At 37.2% G+C, this 25,744-nt stretch overlaps 3 protein-coding genes across 4 annotated transcripts; 2 read left to right on the top strand and 1 right to left on the bottom strand.

Moving 5' to 3' along the window:
* Positions 1–373: 373 nt before the first annotated feature.
* Positions 374–25,674, top strand: LOC116290512 (uncharacterized). Of its 2 annotated transcripts, XM_089029706.1 has the most exons (22): positions 374–723; positions 1,132–1,855; positions 2,823–2,974; positions 6,286–6,417; positions 6,988–7,101; positions 8,069–8,106; positions 8,559–8,751; positions 9,622–9,714; positions 10,150–10,248; positions 10,538–10,669; positions 11,114–11,227; positions 12,137–12,206; positions 17,575–17,708; positions 19,288–19,440; positions 19,748–19,969; positions 20,087–20,203; positions 20,991–21,148; positions 22,178–22,322; positions 23,019–23,191; positions 24,342–24,506; positions 24,764–24,926; positions 25,359–25,674. In XM_089029706.1, the coding sequence occupies exons 1-22, from the start codon at positions 697–699 to the stop codon at positions 25,539–25,541; spliced, it is 3,501 nt and encodes a 1,166-aa protein (XP_088885832.1). In that variant the 5' UTR covers positions 374–696; the 3' UTR covers positions 25,542–25,674. The 2 variants fall into 2 exon arrangements, with proteins under 2 accessions (XP_088885832.1, XP_088885833.1); XM_089029707.1 differs by lacking the exons at positions 374–723; positions 1,132–1,855; positions 2,823–2,974 and adding an exon at positions 4,828–5,210.
* On the top strand, positions 12,587–14,905 carry LOC148911479 (uncharacterized). Its single transcript, XM_089029724.1, has 4 exons — positions 12,587–12,810; positions 13,126–13,276; positions 13,441–13,616; positions 13,838–14,905. The coding sequence occupies exons 1-4, from the start codon at positions 12,776–12,778 to the stop codon at positions 14,868–14,870; spliced, it is 1,395 nt and encodes a 464-aa protein (XP_088885850.1). The 5' UTR covers positions 12,587–12,775; the 3' UTR covers positions 14,871–14,905.
* LOC148911478 (uncharacterized) lies at positions 15,130–17,235 on the bottom strand. The gene is made up of 3 exons (XM_089029723.1): positions 17,131–17,235; positions 16,667–16,824; positions 15,130–16,521 (listed from the first exon to the last, which is right to left on the bottom strand). Exons 1-3 carry the CDS (start codon positions 17,163–17,165, stop codon positions 15,188–15,190), a joined length of 1,527 nt encoding a protein of 508 aa, XP_088885849.1. The 5' UTR covers positions 17,166–17,235; the 3' UTR covers positions 15,130–15,187.
* Positions 25,675–25,744: the final 70 nt, after the last annotated feature.

Genomic DNA, 25,744 nt, shown 5'->3' with positions numbered 1-25,744 from the left:
AAAAATCTTTATAAAGCTGCTATTCGTTTTGGATTGACTCAAAAATCGTTCTTCCATTTTTTCCCTACGAGATTCAAAATGGCCTTCATGATTGAATGCACTCCCATCTGAATAAAGATTTATGTTTTATAGCTACTTTGGGGTATTGAATCTCCATATTAGTAAGTCTATTAAGACATTTTTTCGATTATTAAACTCAAAATGAAGCTAAGTAGTAAATCATCTTGATGAACCAGTCATTTCAATTCAAGTTTTGCAAGAATTCTTCAATTTTAAGCTTTATTCTTACACCCCAAAAATCGAAAATATAGTCGCGTTTGCGTTAAATCCTAATGTCCTTTGTAACTGAAAAATGAATTCAACTCACCAAATGTCTTCTAAAAGCTTCCATTCTTTTACAGAAGCACTTATTTCCACGTACTTGTGACCAACTGTTCATAAAAAGTCTTTCCCATCCACACGAAAAGAAATGATTTGGGTTCCCTGTGGTATTCTGTTTTAGCCAATCACAGACGTCGTTAGGTAAGATAGCGTCGTTAGTTCCCAGTCTGTGCAAGTAACAAGATGGCGGCTTTGTTGTGAGGACGAGTCCAGCTGTTCAATGTTTACCTCGACTTTTGACCAGTTTTTATCACCCCGATCTCACCTAAACTTACGAATATCATGAGATAAGACCCCACAGAAGCTAGTTTTAAGATGTCAAGCTTGGTGATACTAGAATCTGTGAGTATTTCTTATTTTGATTCAAGACAATGCTTAAAGTCACATGAAAATTAAGACTACACGCTATTCAATTGAGATAATTATTATTGACTTTAGGCGCGAAGTTTGAGATATCTGTGCTCTAATTATTCCAGGTCCGTGATAATGTTATCGGGGAGGTTTTTAGAGACTTTTTACGCCTCAAAACTGTGTTAGCTATTACTTTTTGTGTGGTTTGTTTACGTTGTATGAGGGGCCTAAAGTGATGTATATTGTTTTCGATACGTCAGCTCAACTTGATTAAAAACTATGTCCTACGAAATCGATGCTTTAAGAGCTAGTATAGGATTTAGCAGAACATGTACAATAGAAATTACAAATTCGCTAGTGGGAATAAAGATACTTATTCCTAGTTTTTAATTTGTTCAGGATAAAGGAGAGTTAAAAGATATAGATGACCGACTGATACAAGATGGTTATAGTACGAGTATACCAGTTGAACACAAGCTTCGTTACATGTGGCGCCAGTTTGGGAGAGCTGAAACCAGCCTTAAATCCTCTTTGGAAAGCCTTGAACAGCTACGCAAGCAACATGCTGAAGAAATGATTGAAGTAGAGAACTATGTCACTCATATCCGTCAACTTTCTGATGAACGAGAGGACTTGACGAAAGACCTCGAGACTGAAAATGAGCAGCTCAAAGCTGAAATGGAGCAGATGAAAGTTGAACGGGAAGCAGGGGCAGTGGTGTCGGAAGAAGTATGTGATATGTTGAGAGATTCTGGGATGAAGGAGATCAGTAAAGAGACAAATACTGTGAAGAATCAAGTTGGTCATCTGTTGAAAGAGAGGGCGACAAACTTGGAAAGAATTCACAGGCTTGAAAGAGAAGTTGAGTTCTCTAAGAAAGAAGGCTCCTCAAGTCAATCAAACAAAAAGGTGATGGAAATTGTGGAACAGGAAAGAAGAGAGATGGAAGAAGAGATGAGTCGCTTGAGGGAGACGACGAAGCAGGTTAAAATGGAAATGAAAAAGATGCATGAAAAAGAATTAGAAGATTTAACAAGGGAAAACAAAGAATTGAAGAAAAAACTAGATCAAAGTCAAGATCAGTTTAATAAAGATATGGCTGTAATGTTGAAAAAAATTGAAGGTAATATTCATAAGTATCACCTAGTTAGAGCAGTTTTCATATGACTATGAAAAGCTCACAGCATGGAACATGGTCATGACATGGCAAACTGGCAGCCCAATCACATTGCACAAGGATTCACTCTCCATCCAATCAAATGAAGCATAAACATGGCGCAGACATGGTCATGCCAAATTCACAGCACTATCAAACCAATCACACTGCACAAGATAAAAAATCCCCCAATCAAAATTCTAGAAAACATCACAGCCATGACATGCTTATGGCACAGAGCTTAAAGAGCAACATTTTCTGAAGGCAGTAGAGTCTCATTATTTTAAACCCAAACTTCCTGTTACTTTAAGCTTGAAACCTTATTGTCGCATGGATTTGCATCAATATATAAATACTACATGCTAACGGGGACAGATCCAGGAATTTGTTAGGGATGCCGGTCTCCAAAAGGTTCAAAATAATGGAACTCCACTGTAATTAGATGCACTAGCTGCCTACATGTACATTGGATTCAAACACTAACCAAGAGTTTCGTATTACTGCGATTTTTATAAATATGCAAACTCTGGGTCCCCAAGTTGCATGTTGAAATTTGGTTTTTTGCTGCTGCCAGTCAAAAATATCAAAGGTACTGACTGATTAGCTTTGATTGACAGCTGCGAAAAGACAAATTTCAGTGTGCAGCCCAAAGACACAGGGTTTGCATGTTTGCGAAAATTGCAGTAAATGGGATATTTCAACCAATGTTTTGTTTATTGTGTGATCCCAGAATTTCCATACCCCTTATGGATGAAATTTGAAAGAAAGGCAAACCCCCTTTCTCTGGAATTCTTAGTTGTTGTTTTTGTTTTTCCTCAGATATTCCTCAATGCTTGGTGTGGATATTGTCTAGAACCAAACATTTTACAAAAACTCCAACAGACTTCATAATAATTTGTAGTTTAATATAATTTGTGGTTTGTTAACGTTATAGATGACAAGATGCGCTTGGTTGAAGAAAAAGAAGAAGAACAGGAAAAGACGACCCATCAGCTTAGCAAAGCAGACAGAGTCATGAAGGAAATGGAAGAAATAAAAGTAAAAATGAAAGACATTGAACAGGAAAAGATATCACTGCATTCTACAGTAAGTAAAGTAACATACTTAGTTACTATATGGCATGGTAATTTTGCTCACTTTCATTGGCCAATTTGCGGTCCATAACTTAAGGTACGAACCACAAACCCAATTTTTGTGTTCGCCTTAACATATGATAAACATCAAGATTATTAACCTTGTTTACTCTGTCTGTAGGTAAGTTATGGAATTTTTTTCTCCACTTTTTCATGGCCTGCACGTTATATTGAGCTTAGGCCATAAGGTAGTGGGAAAAAAACGTGGTCCATAACTTACTGTATAGACCTCGCACTTGGTTAAATAAGAGCTTGATGTATTTCCAAAAGTTTATTCTATAAAAATTAATATTGAATGTCATATAAGTTGCTTGATTTGCTTGAGATATACAATGTTTTTGGCTTTTCAAACCATGTGTTGTTCCCTAGAGTATTACTTTCTTTGTGTAATAGTTGTAATGAGAAGACATGAATATGGATACAACTCAAACAAAGAATCTTATTCTCAAAAAAAGACCTGGTCTGAAATGTGAAAAAAATTCTTATTAAAATCTATTAAATATAGTAGCCAAAACCTGGCTAGATCAACTTGTTTTAGCCATTACAAATATGTATGAGTCCAGAATACGTTTTCTTTATAGTCTCATTCTTTTTAATTTCAAAAGAAAATAATGGGCTAAGTATTGTCTATTTTAAAGTTCTACTAAATTAATTATATTTACTGGTAGGAAGTCTACCTTTTTTATTCAAGCACAAAGACCCCACACACAATGAAAGACAGAACCAAGTCCATGCAGTTAAATTTTGAAATATGGTCTAAAATGATAATAATATTTATTTACTATGCCTTTCACATTGTATATTTTACTGAGCTTTCAGACATGTTACTATACCTATAAACCAAGACCTATTTAATTTAATTCTAGATGAATATATTTGTTATGTCAATTGTGTAGTTCCAAAAATTATCCATACCCCCTCATGGAGGAATTTTTTAAAGACTCCCCCCTACCCCCCAGAAATTCAAATTTTCTTCCATACAAACTCTGTAATTTTTGTTCTTTCTCTGACCCCCCTACTCTTCGGGAATTCCAAATTCCTCTGTGGGGTGGGTATGGATGATTTCTGGAACTACACATTCTATAGAAAAATCTGCACTGAAAAAATATCTCTTTGTTTGACCTCATTTTTAGTCTGCATGGACAGTTATTGTTTGTTTACATTTGGTAACCAGCCATTTTTGAATATTTCTACCTCAAGCAGCTGTCACTATTCTTATTGTTTCCATCCCTAAATTGAGCTTGCTGGGATTCATTTCCTAGGTTGGCTTGGATTTGTCACTCACAAAACACATTTGAAATCAAAATATTTAAAAAAATTCACAGTTTACGTCATTAATTATTTGAATATTCTAACTTCTCTTCAGTTGTGTAACACTATACATGTCAAATAATTCAGCATCTTTGGGATTTTTGATTAAAAAAAAAAAGTAAATTTAAGAGCTGTAAGTTGTCCGATGACACTTAAATTATTTTTCTCTGATGTATAATGTTATATACTCTCTGCTTCTTTGATTCAGTCATCATTTCTTTTTGGAGAAATGTAAGTTTTTATACTTTTAAATAATAAATGAAGCTCAAACAGGAACACCTTTCAATACAATAAACTTTTTAAAAACAAAAACATTCCTACTGCAAAGCTGTTGTGTCAGAAACTATAGCCATAGTTCGATCAAAGTGTATCTGAGTTGTTAAGCTGAATTTTTCATATTCATATAAGCTTCACAAATTCAAATTTTCATTCAAATTTTTTATTAATTTATGCAGATGCGAGGAACGTTTTTAATGAACTATTTTATATTTTAGACCTGTAGTTTCGGTTGTAGAAATAAGTCTTTCATTACAAGCGATGATTGGAAAGCAATGATATCTCTGGTGCTAGCTAAGACAGATATTATACCGTAGAATTGTGGCAATCATGGGGAGAATAATTGGCTCCCAAGGAAAGAAAGTTTCATTTTTAAATCTTGATCATTTTTACTGGATTTAGTTTTAGTTTCATAAAGTTTTCTGTCGTAGTGAACTAAGAATATTCGGAGAGATTTTTATCATGTCTCATTACGATCATTTATCATGGTTTGGTTTTACTGGAAAAGCTTGTGGAATTGTATCAACATATCACAAGCTACGTTTCCTTACACATCAATCTTGCAGGGAAAATGCAAAGAAGCATTTTTACTTCATGCCAAGGTACCAATTCTGAAATGTTGCATTATTTTATAGTTTTGACTAACTATTTGTTACATATTGCAAAGGCATTGCTTTAATAATGATACAGATAATCATACATTTATTGCCTAGTGATATTTTTTCTCTCCAAATTTTACATTCATAGGTAGAATACATGAATATAAGGATTCAGTAATTCCTAAATAATATTTCAGGTGTTAGATTCTGCAAACACACAAATAGATAGCTTAGATCTTTTGACATTTTTAGTGAACAAGAACAACTTAACAGCCAATTTGAGGGTAATAGAGCGCATGCAGTAAAACCATGAAATAAAAACAAAGTTGATACTGGCAAATACTTAGCTATTTAGTGACTAATAGTTGCTATCACTCAACCAGAACATGGATTACACAAAGACACAAATTGCCTCTTGTGTGTGTCTCTGTGTAGTGAATGTACTGGTTGGGTGATAGCAACTATTAGTCACTAAATAGCTAAGTATTTGCCAGTATCAACTTTGTTTTTATTTCATGGTTTTACTGCATGCACTCTAGTAGATCAGAGATAATAATAGATGATAATATTTAATTAAGCTGACCAACACAATGCTTTTTTGCCAGGTTCTTGCAATGAAATAAGTGTTATGTTATAATACCAATGTACCATAGGAATGTACCAAAAAACTTACGTTTCCAGTAAAATCTCTTCCAGTTTTGTTTTTCCCCAGTCATTCACCAGTAAATAACATAAAATTGAAAAATACCAGTTGCATGATCATATGATACACAATGCACAAAACTCATGCAACCTGCAACACTAATTTTGTGAGACAAGTTGCATTAGATATTGTTTCATGCCAATGAAAAGAGAGAAAAATGAACTTTGACACTTGGTACATGCATGTAACGATTGAAATTGTTGCAAAATGTAGAAGGTTTTTTGCAACATAAAATTTAAAAATACCAGTTGCATAAGCATATGATACACTAATGCATAAAACTCATGCAACATGCAACACTTTCTTTGCAAGACAAGTTGCATTAGATATGTAACAATGAAACATTAACCTGAATCTTTATGGTGCCTCTCCAAGGTCAAGTCATTAGAAGAGGAGATAAGAAAAGAGAAAGAACAGTTGAATGGCAACAAGGCAACTCAAGATACAACAATCAAGAAACTAAGAAGTGAACTCTCAGCAACCAAACAGAAGTTACTTGAAACTGAGGTGAATATTGAAAGAAAATAAATTTAATGAATATCTTATGTTACATTATAAATGGTTATTCTCGTGAAGAGTAGGGGATTATCTCCCGGTTCAACAGCCTATCCCAATCTGAAGGCATAACGCTAACGTACTAACAAATCAATCATGATTGTAAGGTGCACGGCTGCTACTAGTGCCTTAATATGCAGCCCGTATAGTCCTCTACTGATCTTGTGAAGCACCATTGAGCTCCTGGAAATGGTGCTATATAAATTCATCCCTTTACCTTTTTACCCTTTAATTACTTGCCTTGACTGAATGACAATATAATCTTTCTCCAAGACTTGTTCACTCAGCTGATCTAGATGTCTCCGTAGAGCCTGTAATCTAAGCTTTTCCAGGAATTTTTAGAAAAATATGCATTTTTATCATTTCACCCATACAGCCTTGCTCCCGCCCTCTAATAAAACCCTTGGTTAAACTCAAGTGATGGGGGCCGGACGGAGGAAGAAATCAATTATCAAATTTTTTCATTAAAAAATATATATATTCACTGTATTCATTGCCAGTTTAATGTCATTTTTTTTGAAGGCCAAGATGAAAACTGTACAAGAAGAAAGAAATACTTTAGAGTCACGTCTTAAGATGGTCACAACTGATCTTAATAACTTGAAACAAAGAGAAAACCAATTGAACACAGAAAAGGTATGAATCTAATGGCTGAGCTCTATTCTGTCTTAATATAAATCGTTTTTATTTTAAAAGTGAAATACTTTACTTTGGCTAAAAAAAATTACTGTGTGCATCACTACTATAACCTGGGCCACTTAGACAGCGAGAACCGATCAAATTGTAGAATGAAAACAATGCGTTCCAACTTTGAGGAGTGGAGCCAATCTGGTTCTGACCGAGTGTTTACCATTTACCAGAAAAAACTAGAAATTGCGGTTGTAAAAACAAATGTTGTGTGTCATACTGAATCGGAAAGTTTTGGAAAACTCGGTCTTCCAATTGAGATAATCCCATTTTTCGCATTCTTTTTACGTTCTTCCGGTAGACGTGTGTACCATTTGTCAGAAGTCAAAGTTTCCCACTCTTTTCTTACCATTGGCAAACGAATTTCCAACCAGATTGATTGGTATATGGTAATCACGTCTGGACAGTTCCTCATAAGTACAGCCGCTTAGTACGTAATTTTGGGAAATGTTTAACTGTCGAGTAGCTTTCATCTGCCCAGTTGTATACAATATATGGTACCAGTAAGGGCTGGTTCACACTTTAACATAGTAAGCATAAACGTAAGCTTAAGAAACACAAGTGTGGACCGGGCTTGCACAAAGCATAAGCATAAGTAATGGAAACTTTTCCATTTTCTTATGCTTGTGAAATTCAAAGTGTGAACTGGGCGTACATAAGCATAAGCATAAGCATAAGAATTACAAAAGTACTATGTTTTTTATGCTAATTTTTATGCTTATGTCGAATTGTGAACCAGCTCTAAACTGAGGTCCAGAGGGGAGGATGTAACGTATGATGGACTTGCATCCTATTTTAAGAAACTAGAAGTAGTGATTCTCGGACTTCTTTCATGCTACTGAAACTTGAGATAAAAATATCACTTGTGGACTTCAAATAAATTTAACTTTTTTTAAACTTTTCTGTTGTATTTTAGGAAAGTCTGCTGACAGAAGGAAAGACAAACGTTCAAAAGTAAGTGAATAGAACCTCTTCGGCTCTGACGTAATGTTTTCCCATTTCAGACCACATGTCATTCCCTAGAGTATCATTTCTTTGTTTAAGGTTAGTGCTCGGTTGCACATGAGGAGACACATGAATATGGATACAGCTCAAACAAAGAATCTTATTCTCAAGAGAATGACACGTGGTCTGAAATGGGACAACATTACCCCAAGCTGAAGACGTCAATTACAGAGGAAAAAAGCATGAGTTACAAGTATTTTAGAATACTTAGAATACAGAACATGAGAATGAAAGATAAGAGAGTCTTATCACTTTAAGTTTCAAAATGATGCAGCTTTTGAGCTGTTACTCGTTCAAAGAGGGCTTTTAATCCTTCATTCTATGAAACATGGATGCAGCGATGTGCAATGCCAATTGAACATTACTGTCAAAGTTATTCACGATCTCTCGTTGTTCTTCAGGCTACAAATCCAGGTCACAACATTAACAGATGAAATCAAAAGTTCAAGAGAAAGGCTAAAGACCTCAGATGACACTATTGCAAGGCAGACTAAGCAAGTTGAAAATTTGACGGTTCAACTTGGCGAGGCAGAGAGAATGTTGAGAGAGAAAGAAGAAGACATGGAAGATTTAGACAAAAGTACAAAAAATGAGGTTGGTGGTAGTTTTTAAGGTATTCTTATAATTAGTTGTCTGCTATTCCCTTCCTTCCCTGCTTCCTTCTTTCGTTCTTACCCTCCATGCTTGCTTGCTTGCTTGCTTGCTTGCTTGCTTGCTTGCTTGCTTGCTTGCTTGCTTGCTTGCTTGCTTGCTTCCTTGCTTCCTTGCTTCCTTGCTTCCTTGCTTGCTTGCTTGCTTGCTTGCTTGCTTGCTTGCTTGCTTGCTTGCTTGCTTGCTTGCTTGCTTGCTTGCTTGCTTGCTTGCTTGCTTGCTTGCTTGCTTGCTTGCTTGCTTGCTTGCTTGCTTGCTTGCTTGCTTGCTTGCTTGCTTGCTTGCTTGCTTGCTTGCTTGCTTGCTTGCTTGCTTGCTTGCTTGCTTGCTTGCTTGCTTGCTTGCTTGCTTGCTTGCTTGCTTGCTTGCTTGCTTGCTTGCTTGCTTGCTTGCTTGCTTGCTTGCTTGCTTGCTTGCTTGCTTGCTTGCTTGCTTGCTTGCTTGCTTGCTTGCTTGCTTGCTTGCTTGCTTGCTTGCTTGCTTGCTTGCTTGCTTGCTTGCTTGCTTGCTTGCTTGCTGCTTCCTTCCTTCCTTCCTTCCTTCCTTCCTTCCTTCCTTCCTTCCTTCCTTCCTTCCTTCCTTCCTTCCTCGCTTCCTTGCATATTTAAATCTTTCTTTCAGTACACCTTTCTATTTTTCATCTTCTTTTCTTTATGTCTTCACTCTTTCCCATTGTCATTTATTTCCTCTACATTTTTTCTATGTTCTCCATTTTTTCCACTAAGAATTTAAGTAGGGTTGTGTGCATAAAGAACACTTGCATGACAAGACAAAAAAGTACAATGAATCACATTTGAACTTACCTTTAAATAGATAAACAATCTCAAGGCAAGACTAGCTCAAACATCCGAAGAAGCATCTGACTTAAGAGAAGAACTAGCAGAAACCAAGAAGCACTATGAAACGGTAAAAAACAGATCAATATTGATAATATTTTTCGCTTTATTCAAGCGATTTTTTTAGAGCAATTACAGGGTTCGTCGGCTAAAAGTACGGAAACGCGATGCAACATTGTTTGCATCATTGTAGTAGGATAGTTTTCTACTTCAACAATGGTGCGTGCAACAAATTGCGTCGTGTGTCATGGCACGCAACATCAATTGCATGCAACATTGCGTGCAATGTTGTAACCGTGTGTCTGTAGCTTAAGACCTTCAACTGACTTGAAAATATTTTCCAAAATTGTAGGACCAAATTGACTCTTCGTTTGTCAATGAAGGCATGCGTACAAAACAACTTGCGTAAAACAAGCCGTATATTTGACGAATTTATAACCTAAAGAACTTTAAAACTATTTGAAATTCAATTAAAGTTAGTAATTATTTTGGGTTTTTTTAACAGATTATACAGCAAAGTAAAGAAGAAGCAAGTTCTTTTAGAGAAAAGCTGAACGAAGAAAGTGGATATATATTAAAATCACAGATAACAGAGCTCAGAAAAGTGAGAAATTTTACTACTTCTTAAAGATATGTATATAATATTACAAAGTAATAGTATAATAACCATTTTTTATATATTATTAATTAAAATTAGAAAAAAAGCTTGGTTTGATTTTGCACTAAAATGGTTTCTGTATTCTAGCAATGTGATTGGTTGCAGAGTCGTTGTATGTTGTTTGATTGGTTCAGACAGCAAGCCATTTAAGTGCTTATCTGATTGAGTCCCAAAATATTGATTCTCGTATAATTGGTTATTGATATCTTAATTTATATTTCCTTGTTTTTCACAGGATTTAGAAGCCTCCCTAGCTGCTAGTGTGTCTCGGGAGAAAGAAACAATGAACCAAATAGCTGTTCTGCAAGATGATAAAGACAAGTTAGCGAGAGAGTTAGCTGGTTATATATCAAGGGAGAAAGATATGGTAGGTTATTGAAGGAAGACGATGACAACGACAAAACAGCAGTAACAAAAAGAACAGTAGCAGCAGCAACATCAGCAGCAACTATAGCAGTAACAGCAGTAGCAGCAACAGCAGCAGCAACAACAGCAACAACAACAGCAACAACAACAGCAACAACAGCAGCAACAACATGACAGCAGCAACAACATGACAGCAGCAGCAACATCAGCAACAACAACCAGCAGCAGCAACAGCAACAGCAGCAACAACATGACAGCAGCAGCAACATCAGCAACAACAACCAGCAGCAGCAACAGCAACAGCAGCAACAACATTGCATATAACAACAGTATTAACAACGACCACAACAGCAATAGCAAGAGCAGTATAACACAATAGCAACACCAACTTTACCCTTGTTAGTGATCATTTGCGCATTTTAAGAGAACATTTTATCTTGTTCAGACCAAGTGTATGGAGGAACTACGACTAACGATGCAGTCTTTTGAAGGAGAGAAAACATCGCTACAAACTGTGATCTCATCTCAAGAAAAACAAGTTGCTGATCTGATTATAAAGGTTAGTTTACCATGAATTCAAAGAATGAAATCTTTCACTGCTTTTCTTTTTGGTGAATTTTCATTGTGATCTCTTTACAATTTCCCAAATTTATTGACGTTATTGATGGGTTGCAAGCATTCTCAAGAGAGTCAAAAGACAAAAACATGGCGGCCATTTTGGTTCCGTTAATAATGAATGCTAATGAGGAATCTTTTGTTAAATGGCATCTACGCTTTGACGTTAAGCCCCGTTTACACAGGCGATTTTTGCGGCGTTTTTGGCTGCGATTTTTGTGGCAATTTTCGGAAATATGAAATCTTTTGTCTCATCCTTCAAAAGAGACATTCGTCTAGGAAAATCTTGGTATCCTGAAAAAAACTTTACAAGTAAATTCTTTACCATTATTTATTATGGACAAAATCGCAAAAACAATTGCAGCAAAAATCGCCGCAAAAATCGCTAGTGTAAACGGGGCTTTACATGGAATCGAAGAATTGCTATCTTCTATTAACAGTGTGAAGAGCTCTTGCTTTATCGTTATTTACCTTGCACTTGTTCTCGATCTCGTTCCAAATCTTCATTGTTCTTGAATATGATCGTTCTCTTGATGCTAATCTTAATATTTCTTTGAACACGTTTTTGATTTTACAATAACCTTTTGAGCTCAAGAGATCTTACCAATAATGAGACTTACTAAGATCTTGTATTTGTCTTTATTATTGCTTTCTTGTCTTTTCTAATTCTTTCGTAAGAGAAAAAGCCAAGTCTATTTATCGTATCTACCAACTAACAAAGAAAATCTTTTTTTCAAAAAAAAAAAAAAAAAAAAAAAAAAAAAAAAACAGATTAGGAGTAAAAGTTACTTTTTCATGCGTTTATTGTACAGTGTACGCTCCGTTAAAGTATTTTTTATTTTTTGTCGAACAGCTCGAAAAGAGTGACCAGAAATGTGCTGTCATGGAACACCAGTTATCCAGTGAACAAAGCAAAACTGCAGGTCAGTCAGGAAAACCATCTTTCCACTTCGAAATTTCATTCCATTCTTTCATCCCTAGCCAAATCAATAACTTTGTGTAATCGTTAGAGTGCTCGCACTAAACCCGTGAAACAAATACTAATTTTCAGTACTTAATAGTGATAATCAAACAATAGGAAACAAAAGATTTTGTATGAATGACTGAATCAAAGTCAGCAAACTCACAGTTCGACTTTGAATTTAGCCGGTACTAGATTATGTTAATGTTGGGAGGAAAATTGGAAAACTGAAACCCTTGAATCAAGGGAGAAACCTTACCAACTCTACTCACATGTGATGCAGAGTCTGGGAATCGAACACGAGATCCTAGAGGAGAGATGAGATCAAGTGGTTTTACCAATATTAGCTATATGAGAGATGAGGTGGTAAGCCATGTGGGATGGGCTCGGAAATCATATAAGAACATGCGTGATAGCTAAATTTCGAGCCTTGTATGAAACGACTGAAGAAGAGAGCCAATAGGCGACTTGCACTAAGAAATCACGTGACTTCTTGGATGGCAAACGCGCGCTATGTAAACAAACATCAAGATGGCCGCCGTCGCACCGGAAGGCGACAAAAACAGGTTAGTACAACCACTTAGACGTAACTTTTTAGCTTTTTTCTACCAAATATTGGTACCCATGGAGTCTTCAAGCATATTTTACTTTTCGATTGGTCCGAAAGAAAAATTCTTACGCTAATTTTTTCACCAAATCCAAAGCCGCTTCCTGTTTGTTATCGCAACTTTTTTTCGTGGTCTTTGACCTGGGACTTGCTTTTAAAGGGTTTTCCCCTAGAAAACTTTAAAAACAATACACTCTAAACACAGGACTTTATCCTTTGCTTTACTTTTCGCGAATTAAAATCGTCTTATTCCGAATTTTCACAATTCGTGTAGACCAACAAACAACTATGTTTGTTGTGTTCCTAAATGCACAAGCGATGGTCGACGTGATGATGGTTTGTCATTTCACCGCTTCCCTTGTCGAGAGGAAATAAGAAAACAGTGGATTGTTAAAATACGAAGAGACATCGGAGAAAACTTTAAGGTAAGATTTTACGTTGGTTACTGTTCATTACTAAATTTTTTACTAGATTTTATTGGTCAGTCTTATTTTACAGCGTCAAACTCGCTAAAAAATTTATTTGTATACAAAGCATATGTGAGCAGAAATAATTTACGAGTTTTTATGAATATTTATGCCTCGATTAGATAACATCGAACACCAGAGTATGTTCAAGACATTTTGACACTGATCAATATGAAGAAGAAAAGGATATATGTGGGCGCCGAAGATTAAAAAAGCATGCTATACCAACTCAGTTTGCATGGACCATCAACAAGCCTCCCAGACGCGTACTTGTGAGGAAGTTGCCAAATGCTGCTATGTAAGTAATAAACAATTCATGTTAATCATGCAAAGAGAAAGAGAAATCAAAACTTAACAAATGCTCTTGTTTTATCATTTTCAGTACAATTTGCTTATTAGTTGTTTTATATATATGTTGCTTTAAAAATTAAAGAAAAATTTATAGACATATAACACTATATTGAATGAAAAACCCAAAATACTTTCCTTTTAATAGCATCATTATGCATTTGTTTGTAGAAACAGATATACAACTGGAACTGATGTTCTTGAAAATGAAATAACAAAACTAAAGAAGGAAATAGAAGACCTGAAGGCCAGATTATCTGCCATGAAGATCTACAAATTTGGATGTGAAAGATTCACAAATGATAGCAATTCCATCAAATTTTATACTGGATTTCCTTCATATCAGCATTTTATTTTATTTTATGAATTTGTGCAGCCCTCTGCAGAAACCATGACATACTACTATGGAAGTAATATATCAGTTGGGCGCCCAGGCAGCAAAAAAATGTTACTTATTGATGAACTATTCCTATTTTTGGTTAGAATAAGACTGGGGTTGAAACTATTTGACCTGTCACATAGGTTTAATGTCAGTGAGTCAACTGTAAGCCGTAAGATTATTACCTGGGCCAATTACTTGTACTTCTTCCTTGGGATGCAGCCTATTTGGCCTTCTTTTCACACTGTTAAACAGAATATGTCCCCCCTATTTAAAATGTTATACCCAACTACCCATTGCATTATTGATTGCACAGAAATAAAAGTGCAAGTCCCAACATCCCTGAAACTGCAATCCCAGATGTACAGCAACTACAAGAGCTCAACCACTCTTAAAGGCTTGATTGGAATCACACCAAATGGTGCAGTGTGCTTTGTCAGCTCTCTGTATACAGGCTCAATTTCAGACAAAGAAATAACTGCACAGTCCGGTATTTTAGATCTTTTAGAGCCCCATACTAGCATTATGGCTGATAAAGGCTTTGACATTGATAATCTTTTAGTGAACAAGACAGTAGATCTTAACATACCCCCTTACTTATTAGAAAATAGTCAACTTAAGCCACAAGAAGTCATAGACACAAAGAAAATAGCCATGTTAAGAATTCATGTTGAAAGGGCTATCCGAAGGATAAAAGAATTTCACATTTTTGATGGCATTGTTCCCCTATCTTTACTAGGAAGTGTTAACCAGTTGTGGACTGTGTCATGTTTGTTGACTAACTTCCAAGGCCCCTTAATAAGAAGGGATTCTTCAAGGGCCTAGGGTCTAAATTTATAATAAATATTCATGCCAATTTACTCAGTTTTATGGTAATACATATATATAATGAAAACAAGAGTCATATAATTGGCAAAATAATTTAATTAAAATTGGTGTTCTTGAATTAATTCAACTTTTTATCTTTTCATGAAAAAGATTTCAATTGATATGAATTAATTTGAAATAAATTGATTGAATAAAATATATTGTAATAGTTGTTTTATGGCAATACTTATTAATAATATTTTTTACGCATTGCATAAATTATCCTTTTTTCAGTGTTATTTGAATTTACCTAAGAAATAACACAGATGATTGCATTATGTTATATAGTAAGTAAAATAAAAGGTATCAACTCTGTCTTTGCTCTCTTGAAAAAAATTTCTGTCAAATAGAATTCTCTCATGAAAATAAAGATCACTACTTACAAAGCAAAAAAAGTCACACCATTGTAAACAAGTAATAGCTAGCTGACATTGTATTTGGTAAAAAAACTCATGTTTTCGTTTAAGAGCAAAGTGATTGGTGTCCTTGTCAAAAGTTAAATAATTCACATCATGTAAGCTTTCAACATCTTTACATACAACTTTAATTTCAAGCAAACCAAAAGGACTCATAGCATTTTCAGTGGCTAGTTCCATGTCAAAGACCTTGCGATCAGGAGAACACCCTAACCATGGGCAAACAGGATGAATAACAAGACCACATGGATATAAGTTAACAGAACTGTTTTTTACTTTGGTTGCATAGTTATAGGCTGCATATGGTTCCATCTCAATTCCCTTCTTCATTGCTGCTGTTTGGACATGACGGGTTGGGTCTAGTTGCTTGCATAAAGACTTGAAGTTAGCTTGTCTTTTAGCTACTATGCCAAATTTACTGGCTGTTATTCTTTTCTTCCTTAAAGTGTGCCAAAGTTGACACTCACTTTGGTCTCTAGTTCTTTCTTCTAAATGAAAGGACATTTCCTCATCAACTCTTAAGGAGGTTAGTGTAGCTGATTGCTCAGCATTTAAGCAGGAACTGAAATTATTGGTAAAAGAGGTGTTGCTGGTCAATGGTAAGGAAGGAAAATCAGTATTAGCATAATCATTAATGATATAGGAGGAAGTAAGCTTCTGTTGATAAGATAAAATGCAACCTATAGGAACTTTGCCAAATCTTGTAGAAATTGCAGGGAGGTTTGTATCAGACATGTCAGGTAAAAGGGTACATATGAGAGGTACAGGCTCTAGAGCTTTCAGGTTTTCTTTGAAAGTAGAGTCTAGCAGCAGGTATTGGGAGGCAGGGGAGTACAAAGAGCTCTTTATAGATTTAGTATAGTCCGCTCCTTCTCTAGTTTTCTTGACAACCACTTGATCAACACATTCTGGCGTGATCTTTTTTCCCCTAGGAATATTCCACCTTTGTGCTGACATAGTGCAGGTAAGTTCATCGGGCAATGCTGTTAGACCCAGCTGCTTGCAGTGTGCAATCAATAGTAAAAGTGCCAGGGTATGTTGACAGGCTCCTCCTGCACCAGCCACGCACGAACATTTCCCATATAAATTCTTGTTTTCCAGTAGGCACACAAATACTGAATGTGGCTTCTCTGATTTTTTCATCGAGCGAAAACATTTACTCTCTATCGTTGCCTCTTCTTGACTATAGCGAACTAAGAGAAAAAGTCAAATTTTAACAGAGTCCATTGAATATACAAGCACGACAAAGTACAGCCAGAGTTAACAACTAGTACAACAGCACAAGCATTGACCGTTTTTAAAGCTTTTTCGTACATTTTAATTCCCCAAAAAACTCACCTTTATAATCATGGAGATATCCTGTTTCGGCAAAAAATTTGTAGGCTTTTTTCAGACTCGTTGAACCTCCGCCAGTCTTTTTGGCAAATAACTCTACGTCGCCAAACGACAGTTCAGGCATCCTGGTAAGGTCAAGCGACCCTTTTTTCGCCGGCTCGCTAAAGAATTAGATCAATAACGATGAAATACGTCCTTGGAATGGAAATGTTTACTAACATTTCATGAGTCTGTGTATTGTTTTTAAAGTTTTCTAGGGGAAAACCCTTTAAAAGCAAGTCCCAGGTCAAAGACCACGAAAAAAAGTTGCGATAACAAACAGGAAGCGGCTTTGGATTTGGTGAAAAAATTAGCGTAAGAATTTTTCTTTCGGACCAATCGAAAAGTAAAATATGCTTGAAGACTCCATGGGTACCAATATTTGGTAGAAAAAAGCTAAAAAGTTACGTCTAAGTGGTTGTACTAACCTGTTTTTGTCGCCTTCCGGTGCGACGGCGGCCATCTTGATGTTTGTTTACATAGCGCGCGTTTGCCATCCAAGAAGTCACGTGATTTCTTAGTGCAAGTCGCCTATTGGCCTTTCACAACTTAACGCATGTTCCAATATTAGCTATACCAAGGTTGAGAAGAAAGCTGGGTCAAACTGGCATTGCAGTGCATTTTGGGGCTGTTTTAAGGGGACATCTTTTCAAGATGGCGTCTATTTGGTCCACTCAAACAGTCCCACAATGCAATACAATGTCAACTCGACCCAGGTACTCCCACAACCTCAGAATAGACTTTTAGACTTTTATTTATTCACACACAGCACAGCCCCAAAAGGCACTGCAATGTCAACTCGACCCGGTCTCTCCCTCAACCTCGGAATGTCTACTAACACAAGGTCATTGACTGGAATTTTTCCCCTCTAGAACTGAGCACCAGGTATCACTACACGTCAGAGAGCAGTAGCTCAGCGAGACAAGAAGTTGACAGCCTAAAAGAAGAAGTTAAGGCTCTGACTGCACAGCTTTTGAGACAGCACGACGCCACCATGGACAGTCGGGTACGTAAAACTAAAGACCCACTTAAGGTGGCTGGAAATTGTTTTGTGCCCTCACATACAGTCACAATTATGAACTAAAAAAATTAATATATAATATGACAGAGTAAACCTGTAAAGCCAAAGACCATAAACCAAAGATCACAATGAACATGAAAAAATGACGTAAGACGTTGCTATGACTACATCAGAACCCTTCTTATGCCATCAAAAATGTTCATTTAAAAAATCATAACTACTAACCGAATGGTTAATTTTTTTAAAAACCAGAATATTTAAACTTTGTATCATGATCTTTTTTTTGACGAAAAAAGAAAAAATTCTGTAACAGGGAATTCTTAAAAATCAATAAAATTTGTTTGGAATAGTTCCCTTTTACAGAATGTTTTAAATTTTTCCTTAAGTTTTCGAAAGCATAAACCAAAGGCATATGCAAAATTTGAAGAAATTTCACAGTACAGTTTTTGATTTTTTTCAGTTTGAATATTAAATTTTTTCTTTTGCAAGTTCTAAGTGATTGGAACTAGAGCGCGCGCGCTCAAGAAAAACCGTCTCGAGCCTCCTTAAGGAGCACCCTAGAGTGTCGCGATTCTACTGAAAGTTTGATTGGGAGAGAGCCGCAAATAGAAACCCGTACTGTTGGCTCAGAATTGACCAAATCTACTTGTACGTAATGTTTTGCCCATTTCAGACCAACTGTCTTTTTCTGAGACTAAGATTTTTTGTTGAAGTCGTATCCGTATTCCTGTGTCTTCTCATGGATAAACCAGAAAAAAGGTACTTTAGAGAATGACACGTGGTCTGAGATGCTGAAAACAGTGGATTAGTACTATTACCGCAAGATAGAAAAATCTTGACAACTCATATTATTGCAAATTTTGGGGCACCAATACAGGGTTGCATTTTACTCCTCACTTGTATTTTTACTCGTCTAACGGCTCGCCAAAATACTCCGCAAGGTTCGTGCAGGTCCTTAAACTCCTTGAAAAGTGCTGGAATTTAAAATGCATTTTCAAGGGCACTTGAAACTCCTTGAAAATAGGAAAAAAGTAGAAATGTCGTTGAATACTCCTTGAAAAAAATTGTCCATGAAAAAATGTCAGTAAACCTTTCAAGATACGTAAGCCGTGAGTCGTTGTCATTGGTTGAAATTAGAGGAGAGAAGCGGGAGAAGCGTCTTTTTTTATTAGTTTCCAGAACTTAGTGGCTCAATGTGTCGTGGATATCATGTGACAAATTCGCACATCTCGATTAGTATTGGCATTTTCCTCACTTTTTTAATACCAAGATAAAACCCTCTTAAGAGTTACTCCTTAAAAAAAATCATTTTGGTCCTTGAATACTCCTTGAAAACTCCTTGAATAATTCCTTGGGAACCTAGCACGAACCCTGACTCCGTGACTCGTAAAAATACACAGCCGTATCAGATGCTTAGTCGACTGATAACCTTTATATATTGACATCAAAATCACTATAAGCTATAAGAATGGAGAGGAGGGGAATGGTATAGGTTTGAAAATAAAGGAAAAGATAAACTGTATCTGTTTCGCATGTTACTAATATGTGCTGTGTCTCACTACAGTCCAAGTACGAGAAGTTGATCATGGAATTAAAGAGCGAAATGGAACGAGAGAGAGAAAAGTTTTCAACTGAACGTCATTCTCTTGCTAGTCAACTGGAGGTAGCCATGAGAGAAAGTAAAGACTTGAGCACTTTACTGAGGGCGAGAGAAGAGGTTTGTATATATCTGTTCGTCAGTCAGCCAGTCGGTCGGTCGGTCGGTCAGTTGGTCAGTCGGTCAGTCGGTCGGTCGGTCGGTCAGTCCGTCAGTCAGTCAGTCTGTCTGTCTGTCCCTGTGAATAGCTTCCTGTCGTTACTAATAAGCCAGTGTGCCTGTCTTTATTCTGTCTGTCTGTCCTCTGCTTGTCTTGTTTCTGGTTCTTTTTCTGTCTGTCTGTCTTTGTATGTAATCTCTACATAACAACGAACTGTAGATCCAGATAAATGCCAACACTCTTAAATATTACAATATCTTTTCCCAGGAACTCAATCTTCTACGTAACGAACTATCCAGTGCCAGCACAACTGGTACCAAGGCCTCCACGGCCCTGGAATTCGAATCAAAACTACGAGGAACATTAGAAACGCGAGCCAATCATCTTGAGTCAGAGCTGAGCAAGGCCTGGGGCCAAATAAAAGAACTGACGGAGAAAGCTAGTGGACTGGAAGCGACGAAGAGACACCTTGAGATCGAGTTAGATAGGGTGAGTTTGAAACTGTGACAGAAGGGGATTGGTATTAGCCGAGGAAAAACCTGGGTCGAGTTGGCATTGCAATGCATTGTGGTGCTTTGTTAATGGTCAGTGTCTTGAATTTTACAGCGAAGTCAGCAATTGCGTCAATCAGAGAGCACCCTGCACAAGAGACAAGCAGAGCATACCGCTGTCATGGTTGCCAAGGATACGGCACAACAACAAGCGGAAGAGGCGGAAACCAAGGTAACAAGAAATTGCCCTTAAATCACCTGACTCACCTCAGCAAGCTTAAAAACACGAAGCGTAGTCGAGTACTTAGTTTTCTTTCCTTTCACTGAGTGTTTCACATCTTCCATATAGCGTTTATATTACAGAACAGAGAAAATCGCGCGTTTTTACGGTTTGCGCGATCTGTGTCGTCTGATATAACACTGTAACAGGGTTCGTGCTACTCCTTAAACTCCTTGAAAACTCCTTGAATTTAATTCACGTTTTCAAGGGCACTTGGAAAGCTCTTGAATTTTATGATTTTAGCGAAACTCCTTGAAAACTCCTTGAATTTTTGCTTTGATCATTACTTGCATGGTTCTGAAATAGATCTAGTCAGAAAGATTGGAAAATCTGAAAGATGGCCATGTGCAACCACCGTGTAAAACTTGGCATAGTTAGCTGAACATACTGCTTGAAAATTTATTTTTGGGTCCTTGTATACTCCTTGAATAGTCCTTGAATTTTAAGTGGTTACCTCAGCACGAACCCTGCTGCAAGCTAGCCAATCAGCGCGCGTATTTTATCTCAAGAATTCTATAATACAAGGTCTAGGTACTACATGAAAAGATGCTCCGCATCCCACGTTTTGTCTTCTTCTCTCTCTCTCTCAGCCTCCATCCTAACGCAAAGCTCGACATTTAAGTAAATAATCATTCAAATTAAATTACTCATGACAACCATATGAAATAAGGGCTCAAAAAATGAAATTTCGGTTTATGAATAAGCATCATAACTGGTATACCTCATTCTTTTTTCACAGCTCGCTGCTTTGCGTAGAGAGTACGAGATTCTGGTCAGCCAGTTAGAGAAGACTCAGGTTGATCTTCAGACCGCGAGTGACCAGTTGATGGAGTTACATCTTAAACACCAAGAAAACGATGCTTTACGAGGCCATCTGGAGGAAGAACAAGTCAATAAGTACGACAAGTTTATTTGCTTCCTTTGTTACATGAGTGCTTGCTTCCTTCCTTAAATTGCTTTCCTCCTTGCCTGCTTGCTTTTTTCTTTGCTTGCTCCTTTGCTTCGTTTTTTTTTTTTTTTTTTTGCCTACGTCTGGCTTCCTTGCTCGCTTCCATGCTTCTGTGCTTGCTTCTTTGCTTCGGCTTTTTTTTTGCTTACGTCTGGCTTCCTTGCTTGCTTCCATGCTTCTGTGCTTGCTTCTCTGCTTCGGCTTTTTTTTGCTTACGTCTGGCTTCCTTGCTTGCTTCCATGCTTCTGTGCTTGCTTCTTTGCTTCGGCTTTTTTTGCTTACGTCTGGCTTCCTTGCTTCCTTCCTTCCTTGCCACAATGCTTCTGTGCTTTCATGTTTCCTTCCTTTCTTTCATGGCTCAATGCTTGCTTCAGCTTTTTTTGCTTACGTCTGGCTTCCTTGCTTGCTTCCATGCTTCTGTGCTTGCTTCTTTGCTTCGGCTTTTTTTTGCTTACGTCTGGCTTCCTTTCTTGCTTCCATGCTTCTGTGCTTGCTTCTTTGCTTCGGCTTTTTTTTGCTTACGTATCTGGCTTCCTTGCTTGCTTCCATGCTTCTGTGCTTCGGCTTTTTTTACGTACGTCTGGCTTCCTTGCTTGCTTCCATGTTTCTGTGCTTGCTTCTGTGCTTGCTTCTGTGCTTGCTTCTGTGCTTGCTTCTGTGCTTCGGCTTTTTTTGCTTACGTCTGGCTTCCTTGCTTCCTTCCTTCCATGCCACAATGCTTCTGTGCTTTCTTGTTTCCTTCCTTGCTTTCATGGCTCAATGCTTCCTTGCTTCAGCTTTTTTTGCTTATGTCTGTCTTCCTTACTTGCTTCCTTCCATGCCTCAATTCTTCTGTGCTTTCTTTCATTCTTCATGACTCATTTATTTATTTGCTACCTTGCTTTCTTGCTTCCTTATCTTATTGCCCCTTAATTACCCATCCATCCCTCTCTCCCTCTCTCCATTCATTCATCCTCCCATTCCTATTCAAACCTCAGGAATATCCAAAACCAGACAGTCAAGGAACTAGAGCATCAAAACGATGTCCTTCACGAGAGAAATAATCAACTACAACAATCACTAAAACAACAGGAAAACACCATAGCAGAAATGAAGGAAAAAATGAGAAAAAACAATGACAAGGTACGTTGTTTTAAAAGACGCAAATTCTATAAAGCTTATACCCCATTCACACCTAAACGTGTTTAGTTAAACTATGTTTTCATTAGGAAAAAAATTGAGAAACTAGAAACCTACAATATAATGAAACTTTCTAAAATATTGTCAGAGCAAGACAAAGGATAGTTTACATGCATTATTTCACCAAATATTGTGCAGTGTTCGTAGATAGTTTTCCAAACCTGTTTAGTTAAACCACTTTAAAACATGTTTAAGCCTTGGTGTGAATGGGGTATAGGTCTAAAAAAGCTTTGGTGAAGATTGTGTTACATGTTGCATATCAATTCTGAAATGCAGTCGCGATGTGAATGCGATCTGCGAAAGGTCACAACAATATGGACTCTAGGAATTTGTGTGTGTTTTTTTTTGCATACCATTTTTTGTGGGGACATTATTTACATATAATGCACAGTACATTTTAAGCATGAATGCAAAACTTCAACAATCTTTTTCGAAATAGCTGTATGTATGAAAAAGTACGACAAAATTCATTTGTAGTCGTGAAGTTCTACTTTTTCCCTTGTTGAAGTATGAAGAATTTCTGATAATCATGTATGCCGACACCAATAGAGAGAGATTGATATTGAGACCATCTTGCCAAAGCTACTTTAAAGCACTGATATTATGATTTCGAAATATTAAGACTTGTTTATTTTTCAGCAAAAACAAAGCGAATCTGAATCCAAGAGTTTATCAGAGCGAATGAACGAAGCTTTACAAGAAAATGAGATGTTAAAACAAGAGCTAATCGGAGCTGCGGACAGGATAGATAACCTTAAGAGAAAAAATGACGAGAGGAAGACGAAAACACAGGCTAAAGTACAAGCATTGAGGTGGGTAACATTGTTTTGAATCATAGCTGTGTTAAATATGTAATTGAATATGGCTTAGCTGTAGCTGGGCTCGAAATAGCGACCTGCCAATGGCCAAATTACAGGCCAGATTTCAAGCTTTGCAGGTAAAAATAACGATGCACTGCCCAATTGAATGATAAAATAGCATGCAAAATTTCCTCTACCATGCTCCTCACTATGGCAGGCTAAAAAAGCCTTTTCCATTTGGAGCCCTGCTTATAGCTATAGCACACTCTTCTCTCACCTTTGGTTTGATTTGTGGACTCGTCATCACATGTAACATGATGTAAGATGAGTTTGTTCGGTGTCTCTCCCTTGATTCGAGTGTTCTTCTATAGGTTCTCCAGTCTCCACGCTTCATGTGTAAAATCTAAAATTCTAAGTTCGATTTGTTCTGCAAGTTAGCAGTGCCCTGACTTGAGAGATTTCTCTCCTGGTTCAACAGGTTTCTTTCTTTTCTCCTCAAAACCCAACGCACTAAATACTCCAGTTTCGAATTCTCCATTGTACAGGGTTAGACTCGATTTCGTATGGAATTATTTTGAATATTCATGTGTTCCAGTCAAGGTCCGTGGAATTTCAATGTGTTGTGATGTTCAAGTTGTGCATTCTTTACTTTACCGTTTGTATTTCTCGATATTTATTCATAGTAATGAGGCTAACCCTGTATTATTGAGTCAGTAATCAATGAACACAGAAGTATTTTACGCAAATGGCCTATTCCAATAGGTTGCTATAAATAGACGTCACTCCCGGTAATAGCTGCTTTTTTAATGGCTTGTAGAATTTTGGAGGCTGCTTTGATGTCTTGTTTTCTGGTTTCATGTCGTAAAAATAGCCAAATACATTTAGTTTGGGGACTTTTTTTGACATGTTTTGACTTAACATCCGCTAGTTGCCCGTCAGTCAACCGCTCGTTTGCCCCCCAGTCAACTCCAAAAAGTCACGTGATTGATAGTAAGCAATTGATGCAAAAAAAAACGCTCGCTAATTTTTTCTATTGCACTTCCGGTTACGAGGGCTTCACGAGTTTACAACGGAAAAAAATAGTGAGCGAGACTTGAAGCAAGTCTACAACACGACTCGGTTTTTTATAACAGATGAATTTATGTTTTTTTTCCCTCAAAAGAAACCAGTTTGCACGCGACAAGAGAAATCTAGAAGAGAAGGTGATGTCCCTTGAGAACGCGCTGGGACTGGTTCGAGAACGAGCTCTCAAAGAGGAGGAATGGGAAGGAGCGGCTAATGCGACACTTAAAACACTGCAGCAAGAAAAACGGCAATTATTAACCAAGTAAGTCAGTGGTAAATATTCAAGGTATTATATAGTATTATTTGGGATACCTGTGTATTTGAATATTATTGGGGTTGGGAAACCTGTGTAATGAGAGAGAAAAAAAGTAAGTAAAAAGCTCTATTTTGAATGCCCTTGTATTATGAACCTTTGACTGCCCTTGTATTGTAAAACTTTGACTTGTGATACCTGTGTGTGGTTGAATAGCTTTGATGCGTTCCATGTATACTCAAGCTGCTATTTTGATTGTTCTTTAGTTTAATGGACAGTGAAGAGGTTATCCGCGAGTACCAGCGCACAAGCCGTGAAAGCGAAGCTCGCTTGGCCATGTTGAACAAAGAAAATGACGAGCTACAGAACAAAGTGAACGAGTTGACTAAAGATAAAATTAGTTTGAGTAGAGAACTGACCAAAACAAGGGTAAGATATGTAGAAATACTGTGTACAGCAAAGGACGAAAATACAGATGAATGAATGAATGAATGAATGGTGAAGGAAAACAAAAGGAATTGCAAAACAACAAGGGAGAAAAGGAAGGAGGGAAGGAAGGAAGGAAGGAGGGAGGGTAGGGAGGGAGGAAGGAAGGAAGAAAGGAAGGAAGAAAGGAGGGAGGGAGGGAGGAATGAAGGGAGGGAAGGAGGGAGGAAGGAAGGATAAAAAGGAGGGAGGGATGGAGGGAGGTAAGGAAGAAAGGAAGGAATGCGCGCATGCATGCATGCATGGACGATAAGGCAAAATGCTTAAATTAATCAATTGGAAGCAAGATACAAAATTTCTTTCTCGAGGTTCAACCTTATTCTTCGTAATGTTCACAATGTCATTGCTTATGATCTTTTGGTGTCTTACCTGCAGTCGACCAGTCCATTCAGCAGCACTCAGACCAAGGGTCCAATAGATTCTCAAGTCTTGATGAACGCGTTAGCCCGACTACATCAGAGCGACCCTCGGGACTCGTTCATATCGTCCCCATCACCAGATATCTACTCACCAGAGAACCGCTCACCAGAGAGAACAATGAACATGACGGGCCGTTAAATGACATCAACAGTACACACAGGAAGCCCAAACATTGTTAATCTGCCACTATATTATAGTATTTGGTGAAGTAAATCAGTAAGACCTTATCTATAAAGCTGTTTTGAATAGACTGTTAATGTGTCTTGTTCTTCACGAGTGTCGTTTATAACGACATAATAGTCATTTACCACTGGCACAGATACCATACTTGGGCTTCCTGT

The sequence above is a fragment of the Actinia tenebrosa genome, unplaced genomic scaffold, assembly GCF_029948245.1.
Source record: "Actinia tenebrosa isolate PJP-AT-01 unplaced genomic scaffold, QUT_ActTen_1.0 PGA_scaffold14__42_contigs__length_11649687, whole genome shotgun sequence".
Lineage (NCBI taxonomy): Eukaryota > Metazoa > Cnidaria > Anthozoa > Actiniaria > Actiniidae > Actinia > Actinia tenebrosa.
Note: the sequence above shows the minus strand (reverse complement) of the source record. Positions and strands in the feature narration are given on the sequence as shown.

Coding starts and splice junctions, on each gene's coding strand:
- LOC116290512 (XM_089029706.1), top strand. CDS start 697: ATGTCAAGCTTGGTGATACTAGAATCT. Junction 2,975..6,285: donor AGATATCACTGCATTCTACA/GTAAGTAAAGTA, acceptor TGCCTCTCCAAG/GTCAAGTCATTAGAAGAGGA. Junction 10,249..10,537: donor AGATAACAGAGCTCAGAAAA/GTGAGAAATTTT, acceptor TGTTTTTCACAG/GATTTAGAAGCCTCCCTAGC.
- LOC148911479 (XM_089029724.1), top strand. CDS start 12,776: ATGGCCGCCGTCGCACCGGAAGGCGACAAAAACAG. Junction 13,277..13,440: donor ACATCGGAGAAAACTTTAAG/GTAAGATTTTAC, acceptor TGCCTCGATTAG/ATAACATCGAACACCAGAGT. Junction 13,617..13,837: donor AAGTTGCCAAATGCTGCTAT/GTAAGTAATAAA, acceptor ATTTGTTTGTAG/AAACAGATATACAACTGGAA.
- LOC148911478 (XM_089029723.1), bottom strand. CDS start 17,165: ATGGCCGCCGTCGCACCGGAAGGCGACAAAAACAG. Junction 16,825..17,130: donor CCGGAAGGCGACAAAAACAG/GTTAGTACAACC, acceptor CTAATTCTTTAG/CGAGCCGGCGAAAAAAGGGT. Junction 16,522..16,666: donor ATATCTCCATGATTATAAAG/GTGAGTTTTTTG, acceptor TTTTTCTCTTAG/TTCGCTATAGTCAAGAAGAG.